Consider the following 16,009-nt stretch of genomic DNA (forward strand, 5'->3'; position numbering starts at 1 on the left):
GTGCCATTTCCTTTCAAATGCTTTGTGTTTGAAATGTTTATTTAGAATAGATTGTTATACATTCTGTTAAGAGAGGAAAAAATTCAGAGCCTTGGGCACGTGGGTTTTATCCCAACTTATTTTGTTGGAAAAGTTCTAGGCATTACACATATGAGTACTGCTGTGTAGACATAAATCATTTGTTTCTTTTCAGTGGTTATGTTGTAAATTGTCTCGTAAACTTCCATTCTGAACATACACTAATTCTTCTTATGAAAAATGGTACATCCTAAAGAGCTAACTAAATTATGTGGGATTGATCTTCCTATGTTTTGGTGTAGGTTTTTTTGAAAAAGTGAATACAGACTTTTTTTTTTTAAGTGTATATTTTAAAAGTGAAGACTACAAATTCACGTTGCCTGTGAGTAAAATTCAAATCTAGTGTTTTTTACCTACCACTGGAATGTGCTTCTGTTTGTGTTTTAATATTTTCCCCCATACATACTAATCTGTATAAGATACATAGACCAAGGGAAGGAGGGAGACAAGCTAACTTTGGTAGAAGTCAACATATAAACATTATCTGTGCAGTATCACTGCCAGAAATATAAGGAACAGCAGAAGATTTATTGTTATAAAAGGCATTGCCTGTTATACATGCAGGGAGTACTGAGATGTAGTACTGCAGTTTTCTACTGAACCTTACCTGAACAATCCCATCTACAATGTGTGTTAAAATTTTGAAGTGTTCTAGAACTGAAATTAGAAGAAATAAATTTAGAACCAGTGTAACAGTTCAGATGTGAGAGGCTAAGGAGCTGTGTACCTCTGTAAATAGCTGGAAAAGAAGCTCTGTTCAGTGATGTAAGATACTGGGATGAAGATCATTTGAGTATCACACTCTTTTTCTGTATTTCAGAAACAACAGTAAAGAGAAAGTTCCAGAGCTGGATGATGAAAAATCTCCTGGTTTCTATGCTTGTCTTGAGAATGGATCCTTCTTTTGCATAGTTCCAAATTCGTGGAACTTGTCATCATCAAAGGTAAGTTTTGTCATTGGTTTGATTTCATTTATTATGAAATTAAATAATGTAGCAGGTAGTCATTGAGTAGTAAGAATTTGGGATAAATTTCTGTTTTAGATTTACTGTTTTTTTCCAAAGTGTTCCTCACTAGTTACTTAGTTACTTACTTAATGCTCACACATTATACTTAGATATAAGTATATCCACTTATGAATGAATATTTCAATTTTTGTAGGTCTGTTTTATTTCTTGAACTGTTACTTCCTTTTCTGAAGATGCGAATCCTAGAATATCTACTATTCTAGGATGACAGAAACCAAATGGGTTCCCCAGCATTAAGCAGTTTTTCTAGGTTCTTAGAAACATGTTCTACATGACTTCTTTGTAAATCCATCCTAACTACTACCAATCAGTTTGTTTCAAAATTGTGTTTTGAAACAGTTTCCAGGAGTGTAAACTCCACCTTCCTGGGGCTCAGAAGGAGCGTAATACACCTGTAGTTTCCTTGCTCTTAGAAAATAAAAATGTCACTTGCATTTGTTAGTCCTCAGGACCCTCTCCCATCAGCTCAACCTTTCAGTGATAAATGTGAATGTCCTCACAGTGACATGGACTGGCTCCCTTCAGTGCCTGTACAGAGGCTGCTCCAAAAGTACTGCCTCATATTTTATTATGTTGGCCCATGATGTCAGAAGCAGACTTTAGTGGTATGGCAGTAGAGGTTGTCAGGGTTTTATGATTTTTTGCTATTGGTATTATTCCACATCATAACATCCCGTAGTTCTATGGATTGTTGGTAGTTCTGTATGTGTGATTCTCAGAAGAGAAGAACAACTGCATATCCCAGGAGACTTTCACAGTTCCATTTCTGTTTTCCATTCAGAAGGAAAGGTAAAACTGCTCATAAGTCACGAGTCTGCCCTTTCTTTTACTGCTCATTACTGCATTCTGTACTCCCTAGCCATCTCACTTTCAACACTAGAGTAAGGCCTTCAGTTTTGGACACACTCTCTCTCATTTTATTTGATTTATTAGTTTCAATTCCAATTATATTGTATTATATTGTGATATCTTGCATTCTGATATTGTATTTAGTAAATTAGTTTTTCTCCCTTAGCTCATTTCCACTGTTTTGTTTTTAGGCCCATATCCATACCTTTTCCCTGCCCCCCCCTTCTTTTCCTTCTGGGGCGGGAATCCATTGGTCACATTGGTTATTGAGTCAGGCCATACTGGCTCCAAAAAAACATTGGCAAGGTTGAACCTTCTCTACAATGTTCCATTACATGTTGTGGCTGTGTAACAGATGGCAGCTGAGGGGCAGTCTGACAGGGTGGCATCGGACATGGAAGTGCGTATGAAGCAAAAGTGTGGAACTGATTTCCTTCATGAGAAAAAAATGGCACCCACTAATATTCATTGACACTTGCTGAACATTTATGGAGACCAAAGAGTGGATGTGAGCACAGTGGCAGTGGGTCACCTTGGCTGGTACAGATTTTTACAGGCATGACATACAAGCTCTGGTTCATTGCTGAAAAAATACAAAGCTAGCAGTAGTGCCTCTGTTGTATAAACGTTTTATGTAGCTGAGGAATTGTATTAAACAATGTTACTGTGCTGTTTCTGTATCTGTTCTAGTTTCATTGGATATAGATAGGTCTCTCCAGAAAGTAATGCCTTCTATGTTGCATCTCATCAGGTGCCATGAAATTTAGTATATTCAGTTTGCTTAAAGGTTTCTTCATCTGTTCCTCCCTCACACTGAGTAAGTCTCTGTTGCTCTTTACTTTCTCGTTGGTCTCAGGGGCCTGGAATTCCAGAAAGCAGGTCTTACTCATGGAGATTGAGTTCAAGAAGGCAGTTTGACCTTTTCAGTGCCCTTTCACCAAGTATTCTGTTCTGTTCAGCAGCAAGCCCATATTTACCCTAACCTTCCTACTGCTGCTTGTCTGCCTCTAGAGTTCCTTGTTGACTTCATTTCTCAATAGATTCAACACCAGATTCAGCTTCATATGACTTTCCTAACCCCAGCCCTGCTCATTCAAATGATATTTTCCTGTATTCTTCATGCGCCACCAGTTCATGCTGCCCCCTCATAAATGCTTCAATTTTATGTCTTAGTTCTGTTAGGAACTCCTTGTACATGTGTGAAATTCTCCTGCCACTGTTGCTTAGGCTCCTGCTCATGGTGCTGGACCATTCTTGAATTTGGAGGTGGACCTTGAACCTGAGCTCTTCTCAACAGTATAGTCTTACAAGGAGTTCTTCCAAGCAGTGCTGGTACAGAGCAAGGTCTGTTTTGGAGTCAGATTGTGGTCTCACTGTTTGTCGTCTTCCTCTTTTAAGTAAGTCATCAGTACCACCATCTCATGGATGTCACACCCAAGGCCACCTTCACATCCACACCTATTTCTTTGTTGGTAAGCAAGAAGTCTAGCAGAGCTAGACAAACAGGCAGTTGGGTTCTGTGTCAGGAAGTTGTTGTCAGTGCACTCCCAAAACTTGGATTACTGGAACTTTGCTGTTTTCACCCTTCCATCAAATACAAGGATGGTTAAAGTTGCCCATGTGGTATGTAACCTGTCATTGTACGAGCTCTCACAGCTTTCTGGTTGAAACTTCATGTGCTTCATCAATCCTATGTCAGATAATCTTTAGTAGACAGCCTCCACAGTGTTAGCCACACTGGTCTTCTTGCTATGCCTGACATTAGCTCAGGATGTCTGGCTCAGGATTTGCCTTAAGGTAGAGCTATACAGACATGCCCTGTCATATGAAGGGCAACTCTTCTCTACTTCACACAGTTAGAGTTTGTTCTTCCTGAAGTGCCTGTGTTTATCCATGGCAGCACTCTGGTTCCATAACCTAGTCTAGTTTGTCTTTGTGATCTGAGTGAGAAAGTAATCCATATTTCCATGCAGACCTCTAATTGCTCTGATTTGTTTTTATCTGTAGTGGTATACAGGCACTTCAGATGGACACCCAGTTATACTGCTTTCTCTGAAAAAGAGTGCAGTCTTCCCCCATTCAGCCCTGTTTTCTTAATTATAAGATCTGTATTATCCACATCACCCTGCACACTTTACTTGCCTGTTTTGTCCGCCACTTCCTCACTAAATGTTTTTATGTTGGGTTATGCTTCCTGGTCTCCACTGGCTCTGTCTGTGAGCCAGTGTGGAAGAGTATCTGGGTATAGTAGTCTAACTCCCAGACTTTGGCCTCAGTAACAGCCAGTCCTTGATATCTGAGCCCATGGCAAGCAGCCATGAGATCACAGCTTGGGTCAGCAGAGGTGTCTCACTCTATGTAAGCAGTGAATTTCTCACTGTTACACTTTGGCCCATCTTGCTTACAGTGTCACGGTACTCAGGCCCTGTCAACTTGGAGGCTTCATTGTACAGAGCTCCCTGCTCTCACTGCTGAGAGGGTCCTGAAGAGCCATTTTCCAGATGCTCACAAGCTTCCAATTTTTGCCATCCTGGGCATATTCATTCCCAGATTGATAAGCACTTGTGTACCTTCTCTGTGCAGGTGGGTGTTAACACTTGCGTAATTACAGCGTCTTGAAGTAAGTCTTGTTAATCTCCTTTTTGGCATCCTTGATGTCACATTGTCTGCTTGCCTCCTCCCACAGTTCCTGCACTTGATGAGACAGATTCTCCATCAGCGCACGCTTAGTCTTGCATAAAATGTTCTAAAACCTGCTCGTTGCCAGAACTAACTCAAAGGCATATTAAGAGCTAGCAGATTCAGGAGAACAATTCCAAATCATTTATGTCTACATATATCCCTAGGGATACTGTGTGTACATCAAATTATTGTGCATGCGAAGTGAAATTAATAAAAGATCAGTAAATACAGGACTACATGTCCTTTATGATTTTCATAAACCTAATGGTTTTAAGGACACTGTAAGCTACATTTAGTATACATGCAGGTTTATAAAACAAATGCTAGCAAATTTGATGCATTCTTAAAGCAAAAATGAACACTAAAAGAGTGAACGCTGTACTTGGAAAGGAACACCATTGTGTTTCCATCTATTGCAACAGCAATGAAGGGGTTATGATAAATTGTAGAAACATCATCTCATTTGGGTTTGAGTTTATTCTTTCCCTAGATAACTAACTAAAACAAGACATTAATGAAACCTGTGGATAGTCTTAAACAGAGAAGTTGTGAATGTCAGTGAGGATGAAGCTATCAAAATCCCTGAAAACAGCGGTAATGTCAGATCAATAAATAATAGGAAATTTTGACAGAACAAATAGAAATTGAAGGACATCCATCATTATGGGCAAGTAGCCCAGAGGTAAGTGAAGCTTATGCAGAAAGGAGAGCTTCTTCCATAGAAGTGCAGACAGGGTTTTAAATGTGTGTTACAATGTTAAGATTCTTAAGGTGAAGGCAGGATGACAAAAAGTGTGATGGTAGCAATCCTTCTCTTGAAGGTCCTGATTAATAGTGCTTATAATTTGTAGTGCGGGGAAAGTGAAAAACAAACACCCGTTAATCATGCTCAGAAGTTTGTATTCATAGATTTTCTTCAGACTAAAATGAATTAAAAAAAAATAATCATATTAAACTATGAGAATGGAAGCCTTGCTGTTTTAAGTATAATAGTGAAATAACTGTTGTGTGATACTTCTAGATAATCTGTATGAAAGCTGTCAAGTTAGTGCTTTCTTTCTCAATTTTTTGTTAGAAAGAGAGGAGAACATGGAGGAGAATACTTAGGAAGTGAGAAACAACAAAACCTGGGGGAGCCTGTGAGGATGTTATCATGCAAGGTTTAAAAAATGTTTAGATTCCTTAAATCATAAACTGTCAGGTTTCTTTTCGCTGTTTGAATGTATATGAAACCCTGCAGATAGCACAATTCTAGTTTAATATACTCTTTTTTCTTTGTTGTTTTTGTTTTTATCTCTCTAGGATCATCTTTTCTCCTTGGATGGATTGATTATTACTTGTTTGTGTTCAATGGGACTTCGAATTCACTTTGTGGTTGACCCTCAGGGTTGGTGCTGCATGGGCCTGATAATCTTTGTTTGGCTGTACAACACAATCTTCATTCCAAAAGTCATCCTTTTTCCTCACTATGAAGAGGGGCATATTTCAGCTGTGGCAATTTTGTGTAAGTCTGTTTAACTTAGTCCTTTTCTTTTTCTAGTAACAGTAATACATTTGACCAGCAGTTATCAGGCCAGAATATAGAGAACAAGGTGAAAGTTAAGGCTGAAGGATAACACAGAGGGTAAGAGTACTGGGACATGTTCTGTGTTTTGTGTTCTAAGAATTGAGGCACTTGTTCCTTTCAGAGGTGTTACAGTAAAACTTTGTGGAAAGCAGAGAAAAGCATTTATATACCTTTCAAGTCTTGCAGTAGGACTTTTTTACTGGATTAAATAGTGTAATTACAAAATTTGATGGACATGTCGGAAGTTATGATGGTAGTACTGATGGTTGAACAATTGAGTTCTGCTAGCTCCAGGTGTCCCTTGATGGATGGTTGGCTGAGTTATGTTGATATGATCAACTTGGGTAAAAGCTTGTATTATAGCTACAGCCATCTTTTTGGTGAAGGTCAACCACTAGGTTCCTTTCATCTGAAGACTTTGAGATTTAGAGTGATTGGCATTTATTTGATGAGACAGTGGAGGAGCTTCTTGGTACTGATTAATAAGGTCAAAGTGACGTCTTGCTGCTACTATCAGAACAGTGTTCTTTGCTACTTTTTCCTCTCCCTTTTTGAGATTATTTAATTTAGTAGAATGCATAGCGTCAAATGTATATCTGCAATTCAGAAGGCAGAGTAATTTCTAATTTAGTACTGGATCCTGTACATTTTTGCTATAGTGTAAAGCAGTTGTCACCTCAGAATGCTAGGCTGTTTACTACTATAGACCAAAACTGAAAACATGCTGTTTCAAATGCTGGATTGTCCCTGTACTGTAACTAACATATAGCTTCTTAAACATTAAGATGTTGCAGTGTGAGTAGCAGTCAGATCTTTTTAGGTGGTGATTTATTTTTATGTTTTGTTTTGGTGTAAACAGTTCTGTCATGGTAAATGTCCTAGTGACTGTGACTTTGTCATTGCTTTCCGTATAATGTTTCTGAGATTAGGATGTTTTATTTGTTAAAGCAAGCGTGAAAGTGTGATGTATATAATTCAAAATTTAAATTTCCTTTGGAAATGCCCTTGTTTTTTTTGCAGTGGTCCTGTGAAAGAAAGATTTGTAGAACAATATTTTGGTAGATTCAAAAACAACATGGAAGTTTGGAATTATTTTGAATTAATAAATCTAAAATTTGTACATAACTGTGTTTTCTCTAATATGGGAGATAATGGTACTGCATGCTATGGTGTGTTTTTATTTTAATCCATCATTTAGTACTTCCTGCCATCAAAATGCAGGAACTGAGTTTGGAAAAATTCAGTGAGGCTTTGAGTCTTTGCCAGGATGTGGTTCCTTGCAGAGGCATACAAGTACTTACTGCTTCTCACATCAGTGCTTGACATAAAACTTTTTATTCACAAGTCTTACTATGTTTATATATCCAGCATTTGTGGAAGATTAGAGGATACATCCACCATCATTCTGGCAAGACTGTTGGGATTTATGAAGGAAGCTAGAGAAGTGTGCTGTTTCCTAATAGCTGGGAAGCAAGGCAGAGGGTCAGTTTTTACTTGCCAGCTCCTTAATTTCTTTTCCTAGGTACCGATGACTAGCCAGTGATATGTGAGATAGAGGTCTACCTGGACCTTTTTTGCAGATGGTGCAGTATGACAATTCTTGTGTTTATACAACCCACAGGTCAAGCATGTCTTGAGTAGAGTATAATTTTGTTTAGGGTTTCAAAATAGGGTGATTTGAAACATCCATGAGTAGCACATAGCGAATTAGTGAACTTGATGGATCTGCGAAGTTATGCTGGTGTTTTATTAAAACATTTCAGGATTTACAGCTGTCCCTACTCTTCTAGACCTCGTAACTTTGTAAGCCCATGTGACAGGGACTCACTGAATAGATGTGTAATTTGATGAAGCTTACAGATACTAGTACAGTATCTTGTGATGATTTTTTTTTCTTCAATTTCATTTAAAAACTAAAGAAGTTACTCCTGTTCCTTAAATTAGGACCATGGCTTTGCTTACTAGATCTTGGAAAATCAATTATCTTTGCTTTATATAGTTAAAAATTGTCATAGACTGTCTGCACGAAGGTAATAAAGTTTTTTATAACCTTAGGAGTTTTATACACTTACGTGGTTAGTCTTGTTTTAATATCTTCTTTGTATAGTGTACGTTGAATATTTACACTTAATAATTACAGTGGTTTGTTAAATATGTAAAATTCTGTTCACTATAGTGAAAAAAACCTTATTTTAAATTTCACTTACATACCCTTTTGAAATTTTAATATATTTGATGTAAATGAAAGTGTGATGTGTTCTTTTTTCCTGCTTTTTACCCAAAAAAGAATAACAAACGCTTATTTTTTCAGGTTATTACCTCTGCTCATTGTTTTGCATAGCTTCTTTAGTAAGAGCCTCTGTTGCTGATCCAGGAAGGCTACCTGAAAACCCAAAGATTCCAATTACAGGTACATTAAGTTGTTTCTATTTAGCTGAATAAAAATTACTTCAGTGTCATCAGAATAGTTGGGAATTAACGTAACGTTATGAGATTTAATTGAAACCACTGCTGAAGTATGTATTGTTACTGAAATGAGAAGCTTTATAATTCACTATTTCTGACATTTAAATTTCTTGTATTTTGTGTAGACTTTAAGCTTCTTTTTTTAAAGATTCACATTCTGTCAGAAGTATGGTCATGCAGGAACTTACGCTAGGACATATTTTGATGGCCAGAATTTTGCATTTTGTGCTTTTAAATACACTGCATGTGCTTCAAATGATAATAACATTTTTTAGAGATGCATAGTCATTTTAACTCCACTGCTTTTTTTTCTTGATAAATTTATAAGATGCTGAAACTGATGGTAGAAGCTGCTGTTGCACGGGATTTTACCTGTGTTTTTTTATGCATTTTATTGCAATAAATTCTGTTTGTATGGACTGTTAACCAAATAAACAGATGGGTTACATTGAGAATTCCCTCTGTACTTGTGAATTTATTCCACAATTGCTAAATGGTATCTGATGTACTAGAAATTGAAGGGCATTTGAAACCTTAATAATTCTCCAGGGAGAAAGCCAATATTTTAATGACACATTTGATGCTTTTAAGGTGCTCTTCTAGTCCATAAAGCTTTTACATAGCAGTTGATAATGGAGTAGTTAAGCACGAGTTTTTCTACGTGAAAGGAAAATACTTTTTCAGTATAGAAAGCGTAACAAATCCAGGAAGTGAAATCCAGGAGTGAAAACTTCAATCATGTATTGCAGTGACTTTGCTTTCCCTTCCTGATGGTAGTGAGAATCTATGGTGATCTGTCTGGAAACAATCTGTTTATCGTCAGGACTGATGTTTACACAAAAACTATGTAGGAGATAATAGGAAAGAATATGCTTGGGATTCAGATGTGAAACACTGATTGTGGAACAGTCTCTTACCAGTATTCCTTTTTTTCCCATTATCTAAGCATCTGAGTCAGTAAAAGGAAAGGTTGCGCAGGTGTGATTCTTCAGTCAGACTTTTTTCTACAGGTAAAACAACATAGAATCTGCAGTCTGAGATAGAGAACGAAGACATTTAGTACAGCTACAGACATTTACATTTGTGATTCAGTTATTTGTTCTTTTTCCAGTAAAATACCAGTACCAGCAGGAGCAACTACTTTATGCATGAGCATTTCTTTCTCTTTTAGGGTGTATGTTTGTGTAGATTTCCAACCTTTTATCTTCATGCTGCATTCATGTCACATAGAAATGATACTCTGTAGATGTTTCTGAAGATGGAATACTTAGGCTTGATTGCAGTGATGATGTTATGATTTGAGGTGCATCAAATCATATTTAACGTGCATCAAGTTTTTGAGTTTTCTAAAGTAATAATTTGGTTCCTATTATTCTATAGTTTGATGGGAAGATATATTTTGAATGGTATGAATTATATTCAAAAATGTAGTTGAGGTGTTCCTGAACTGTGCTATTTGCTACTTGATTGGGGAGTGACACCTTTGTGACACTGGATTTATGGGAACAGATTGTAAAACAGTTTCCATATGGCATTATTACTAGTTTAATGATCTTAGATATTGTGCTTCTGTACTTCTAGTGTCCAAATGTTATTTGTCAGCAAGAAAGACAAGATAAGGGCTGCCAGCAGGTGGCTTAAAAAGTGCTAAATTAATCTTTATTTTCTTTATGTAGTGAGAATGTTTTATCATGCCAAATTTCTGAATGATCTGTAAAAACTAGGCTTTTTTTCCCCTGTGATTTAAGAAATTTATGTGCATTAAAAAATTGCTGTTTAAAATATTTAAGATTCTTAATCTTGCAGCCACTGTCTTTGAAGACATAAAATATAGCATTTTTTTGAATTGAATTATTACAGTGTTGGTGCCATTTGTTTCTCAGGTGTAGATGAACTTTCTGAGTGCGCCATTAAATTTCATATTTTCAAAGGCTTCCTCTGATTTCAGTGACAGGATTTGGGAAAATAATAGCTAAGCTAACCAATAGTTGCTCTTGTCAGTTTCAGCAAGTTGGTATTTCTGGAGATCAGTTTATCTCCATGTTGGGCATAGAATACTAGTGTGTATTTTTAAATAAAAGCCTATCTTCTGTTTGTTTTAGTGTTTCATCTCTTCATCTCTTAAGATGTTTTGAGGTGAAAGAAGCCTCAGAAGTGTTTATAGTGTGTTTTATTTTAGTTAGCTGTATTTGCCCAGTATGAGTCCTCAAGGTTTTGGAATGGCAGAGAGAGTGTATGACGTTTCTATTTAACAAGCTGTTTATTGTATTCATCTCATAGTAAATTTTTTTTTCCTCCTCATATCACTGGGATATGTGTTTATCATGAGCATGCTGTACTGAGTTCAAATCTTTCTAAGGCTGTCTTTATGATTTCCCCTAGAAAGAGAATTTTGGGAATTATGTAACAAATGCAATATGATGAGACCAAAGCGTTCACACCATTGTAGTCGTTGTGGACATTGCGTGAGGCGGATGGATCACCACTGTCCATGGTAAGACCAGGACATTTATTCTAATGATCTTCTATAGTTTTAGATTATCTTTTCGAAGTTCGTGGTTACATTATTGTGTATTTGTGCCCTTTCTTTCCCAGTAGTGCTGAATCATTCAGGCATTTAGTTCAGAGTAAGAACAGCTTAGGGATTCCTTTTTGTGTACAAGTAAAACTAAGAAAAATTACTGTTGCAATGTGACATTTAATCATTGACAAATTGTTATACATCATACAGTTTTCTAAAGTTTGGGTATTTTATTTTAAAAGTTGCCAGTTTTACTCCTTGACACTGATGCCAGTGTAATTAATTTGTATGTTGCATGTTTATTTGTTGCAACTTTTTGTTTCTTGTGCTGGAAAAATATTTTTTGTAAGAAATTAAACTTAATATTTCTTGGATGGAAATCAAAAATTACAATTTCAATACACAAGTGAATGCTTTTTGTAATACTGAAAATATTTTACAGTTTTTATACAGTTTTTATTTTTAGTTTACCTAATGTTTTTGCTGGTTAGAAAACATTACTGCTGTACGGCAAATCCCATTTGTCATGGTCTCTCTTATTTTGTAGTGAAATTGCTTCTTTCAGTATTCGTTGACTAGTCATGGTCAGCCAGGCTAAGATTCTTTGTTTAAAGTAAGTCAGCCTGATTGTTGCTTAAAATGAAAATAAGCCTTGCCATCACTGGTTCTGTGGTATAATTTCCATCAAAGAAACAGACGAAATGAAAAAGATAGAATAGAGGTCAGGATCATCCTGTATCGATGTAGCCATTTTCAAACTAGCCTTTTATCTGTTTACAACTCAGAAAACAGTGCCAGTGTAATGCATGTGACATTGTGGCTTAGTGTGGTGCTGTTGTCTGTGCCAGAGCTTGTGCTAGAGCTACTGTGCTTTTATGAAGTTATATCCCTAAACAAATTTTATGCATCAGTGTAATAACTTCTGTGAAGCAGATGAAGCAGACTAGACCTAGATTTCAAAGCTCTGAATCTCTGCGTTAACATTTCTAGAGTCCTTGAGATTCCTTTGCTCCTTTACATTGGAAGAAATGCAGAAGGACTTTCTGAATAACTATGAATAGGGATAACTATTCTTCTTCTCCTGTGTCTTATATTTTTTTCTAAGTCATGTTTATTTGCCATTGGGGTACCCTGTGTTCAGATTTAATACAAATTTTTAATTTGCTTTTCTAGCTTTTCGACTACATAGCTCAATACTGGTGGAATGTTATTAGTGAAGAATACTTACTAATGTGAAATTTTGCAGATACTTTAATCTTGTTACCTGAGTATTACTTAAAAATGTGAGTGTATCATTGCTGTTTGAAGATGAGGGGAAGTAAGTCTTGTAATGTAAGCAGTAATTTCAGTTATGCATCTTTAAGCGACCAAGTAGCCATACTCTTTACAGTAACTGCCATCTCTAACATGGAGGCCATTGCTTTGATCAAGAATGGAGTTACTGCTTGTAGTTCTTACATTTGACTTTTCTTAAACGTAATTGGTAGTTCTGTAGCCTGACTGTTTCATAAATAATGTTGAAAGCCTTTATATTTCAATCATTGTATTCTTTGTTTCTCTGCAGGATTAATAATTGTGTTGGTGAAGACAATCATTGGCTGTTTTTACAGCTGTGTTTCTACACTCAAATTCTTAGTTCCTATACGCTGCTACTTGATTTCTGCCATTACTACTACTTTTTGCCTCTGAAAAAAGATAACTGGGTAAGAATTTCTTTTCTCTCCAAGCTGAATTAATAGCTAGTAGTGCAGTGTTCTGATTGCTAGACATTCCTTCTGGTTCTCTTGTTAAGAGTGAAAAAATTATATGCAGATGTATATTGTGAAGTAAGCAAATTCATTATGCTAAGTAACAGTATATTCTAAAATGGTTTATGATTTTGAAGTGTTAAAAGCCTAACATTAGTTTTCTTAAAAATCCGAGAAAGGAGACTAAACAGCTAGATTCCTTTAGAAGTGATCAGTAAGTGCTTGTATAAAGCTAGTTTAGAAGCTAGTTTAGGTACTTCCCTTTTTTTTTTTTTTTTTTTTTTACTTTTTCTAAAGTAAATTTGTACAGAATGTTTTTTTTTTTTTTTTTCTGTACAAAGTGCCTACTTGAAAATTGTAATATTGCCAGAAGATTGAAAATGTATGATCATTCTCAAAGGTTAAAAACACACATTGGTTTGGAAGCAGTATTTTGTCCTGTTTGGAAAACATCATGTGGACTAAAGGAAAATTAAATTTGATTTGTTTTACATGGATGGTATGCTATTATGATATTTAAAAGTCTTGTCTTCAGCAGAATGCCTTTGGACACACAGAGGAAATTAAATTATACATTGAAATAAAGTGAAAAGATATTCTACAGTTATGGAACTGAAATTGTAAAGTCTATATCTAGTGCTCATTTGTTTAATACCTGTAGCACTCAGAATATTCAAGAGGTTGGCCTGAAATTTGCTGAATGCTTGAAAGCGTTACAATAGCAAAGCTGATACTCTTTACTTTGTGGGGGGGGGGAAAATTATGAGATTTTTCTCATAAAAATTCATTAAAACCTCTTCCTAAAATCTGAAATAAACTTTGTCTTTCTCCCAGACCATGCAAGCACAAGCTCACAAAATAGAAAAACCTAGAAAACAGGGTACAAGAGACAGAGACCATTCCAGAAATTTGTAGCACACATTAAATTTTACTGAGTTTTTCTTGTAAGTGCTGCAGATTTTTTTTTATTCAGTGTTGATGTGACATCCCGTTGCTCTCTCTGCTGGTGATATCACATTCACCTTTGAAAAGTGCTGTAGGCTAGCTTTACGATGTGAGTAAGGCAGGTCTCATTTTCTGTTTTGTTGAAGGTCTTAGGTTTCTTACCTTATTTTGTATCTTCAGTGATGTAAAATAAGAGAACTAAACTTTCTGAAAAGGAATAATGGGACATCACTTCCTAAGTTCCTTATTTACTCTCTTGTCATTCTGCAAGGAATGCAGTGCTCCCAGAAAAGCATACATGAGCATGATGTGTCAAAGGAGAGATGAAAGATGTAAAAAGAATGTACTGTTTTGATCATCCAGAATTTGTAGAAATGTTAATGTGAAGTTCATAGATACCAGCTTCATATTATATCGAATTTACCAGAATTGAGGATTTTTTTACCTCACTAAAAAGAGGTCATCTTCATTTGCAAGGTATTTCCTATTTTATTTTTTTAATCTACATGAATATTTCTTTTTAAATGATTCAGAGGTCTCTAGTAACATGGGAATCAGAAGAATTTGCTGGCTGCATGGATCATCTTTACATAGATAGTGCCCTTTCATCTGAGGCGGACCACAGGGTAGTGTCTATGTAAGGATGCTAAGCCCTCACAGGTGCTTGCTCACTTAGCCCTAGTGACCTAGAGAAGAGAATTGTAAGGGTAATAGTGTGAAAACTCACTGACTGAGAGAAACACTGTTTAATAGGCAAAGCAAGAGCTGTTCATGCAAGCAAAGCACAAAAGGAATTCTTTCATCCCATTGACAAATAGATGTTCAGACAAGTATTTAGCCATTTCCGGGAAAGCAAGGCTCCAACTCTTGCTGAGGTCACTCTGGAAGACAAACGCCATCACTCCAAGCACCCCTCCCTCTTTCTTGTTTCCTCCAGCTTTTATTATTGAGCATCATGTCGTATGGTACATGACACCCATTTGATCACTTGAGGTCAGCTGTCCTGGTTGTGTCCTATACCATCTTCTCATGAGCTCCTACACTAATTGCTGGAATGGGCATCATGAGGAATGCAAAAGGCCTTGACTCTGTAAGCACTGCTCAGCAACAGATAAAAAATATATCAATGTTATCAATACTGTTTTGGCTACAAATTCAAAATATTGCACTGTATGAGCAGCAATGAAGAAAACTAAGCCTGCCATACCCCAAACCAGTATGCTCGCCTGTGTTAAAACAAAGAATGCTCACATTTCTCTCTTTCTTCCCAGTCTGTTGTCTGTAAATGGGCTTTTTATGTTTACCTTGCTATAAAAGCATTGCATGATTTGAAGGAGCCATTTCAATTTTTTTTTAGCTACAGTTAAGATAATAAGGATGCAAAATTCCAGTATTTCTTTATTAGTGATAAAAAGTCTGTCATCTGTGTAAAATTCTAGGTAGAAATGTTATATCTTGGGGTTTTGGAATCTTCATATTTTTGAGAGGTGATCAAATGTAAATGCCTTTGCTTTTAGTTTCAATAGCTTTGTAAACTGCTTTGTAATTAGTAAAATGAGTTAACCTATCACATCTCAGGACAAGATGAATCATAAACTGCCTCCTGTCTTCCCATGCACAGAATTTTCTGGTACCAAGTGCAGACAGCTTGTAATGACTTAGATGTGAATACTGGAATGGGCATTGCAATGTTGCTGGAAAGACTGTTTTTTTTTTCTTTGTATGGCATATGCAGTGCTTCTCTAATAGTAAAAAAAAATCCCTTTTTATTGAGGGAGTACCCTGAATGTTACAACCTTTAAGCAATTTCACTGTCTTTAGTTCATGAGCCCAAGTTCTGTCAGTTAGCATTATTTTTTTTAAAAGTAGGATGGAAGGAAACCAAATTCCTTACTTGGTTGTGCTGTATGCAAGAGAGGAAACAGAAAATCATATTTGCTTCAGTCCATTTACAGCCTGTGCACGCTAAAAATAGTAAATGGTTTTGGAAATGTATGCATGTTGAAGTTTGTTCTTGATAGCTTAAAATTGGGCAGATTTCAAGTCTTTTAGAGACAAGTATAGTTTTAATATATTATCCATATATTATATATCTATGTATTATACATAGAGATATAGATTATAT

The 16,009-nt window shown here is 36.2% G+C and overlaps 1 protein-coding gene across 5 annotated transcripts in view; it reads left to right on the forward strand.

Moving 5' to 3' along the window:
• Nucleotides 1-16,009, forward strand: part of ZDHHC21 (zDHHC palmitoyltransferase 21) — a 45,891-nt gene that overhangs the window by 2,003 nt on the left and 27,879 nt on the right. For 3 of the 5 annotated variants that reach the window (XM_031609951.2, XM_090131354.1, XM_090131357.1), the window contains exons 2-6: nt 899-1,022; nt 5,940-6,141; nt 8,516-8,614; nt 11,053-11,164; nt 12,756-12,894. In XM_031609951.2, the coding sequence (XP_031465811.1) occupies nt 5,988-6,141; nt 8,516-8,614; nt 11,053-11,164; nt 12,756-12,894 (504 nt within the window). In that variant the 5' untranslated portion in view covers nt 899-1,022; nt 5,940-5,987. Of the gene's footprint in view, nt 1-898; nt 1,023-1,369; nt 5,320-5,939; nt 6,142-8,515; nt 8,615-11,052; nt 11,165-12,755; nt 12,895-16,009 lie in introns of those variants that run through there. The other 2 variants (XM_090131356.1, XM_090131355.1) reach the window with 2 other exon arrangements.

This window comes from Phasianus colchicus, chromosome Z, assembly GCF_987193195.1.
Source record: "Phasianus colchicus chromosome Z, bPhaCol1.hap1.1, whole genome shotgun sequence".
NCBI classification, from domain to species: domain Eukaryota; kingdom Metazoa; phylum Chordata; class Aves; order Galliformes; family Phasianidae; genus Phasianus; species Phasianus colchicus.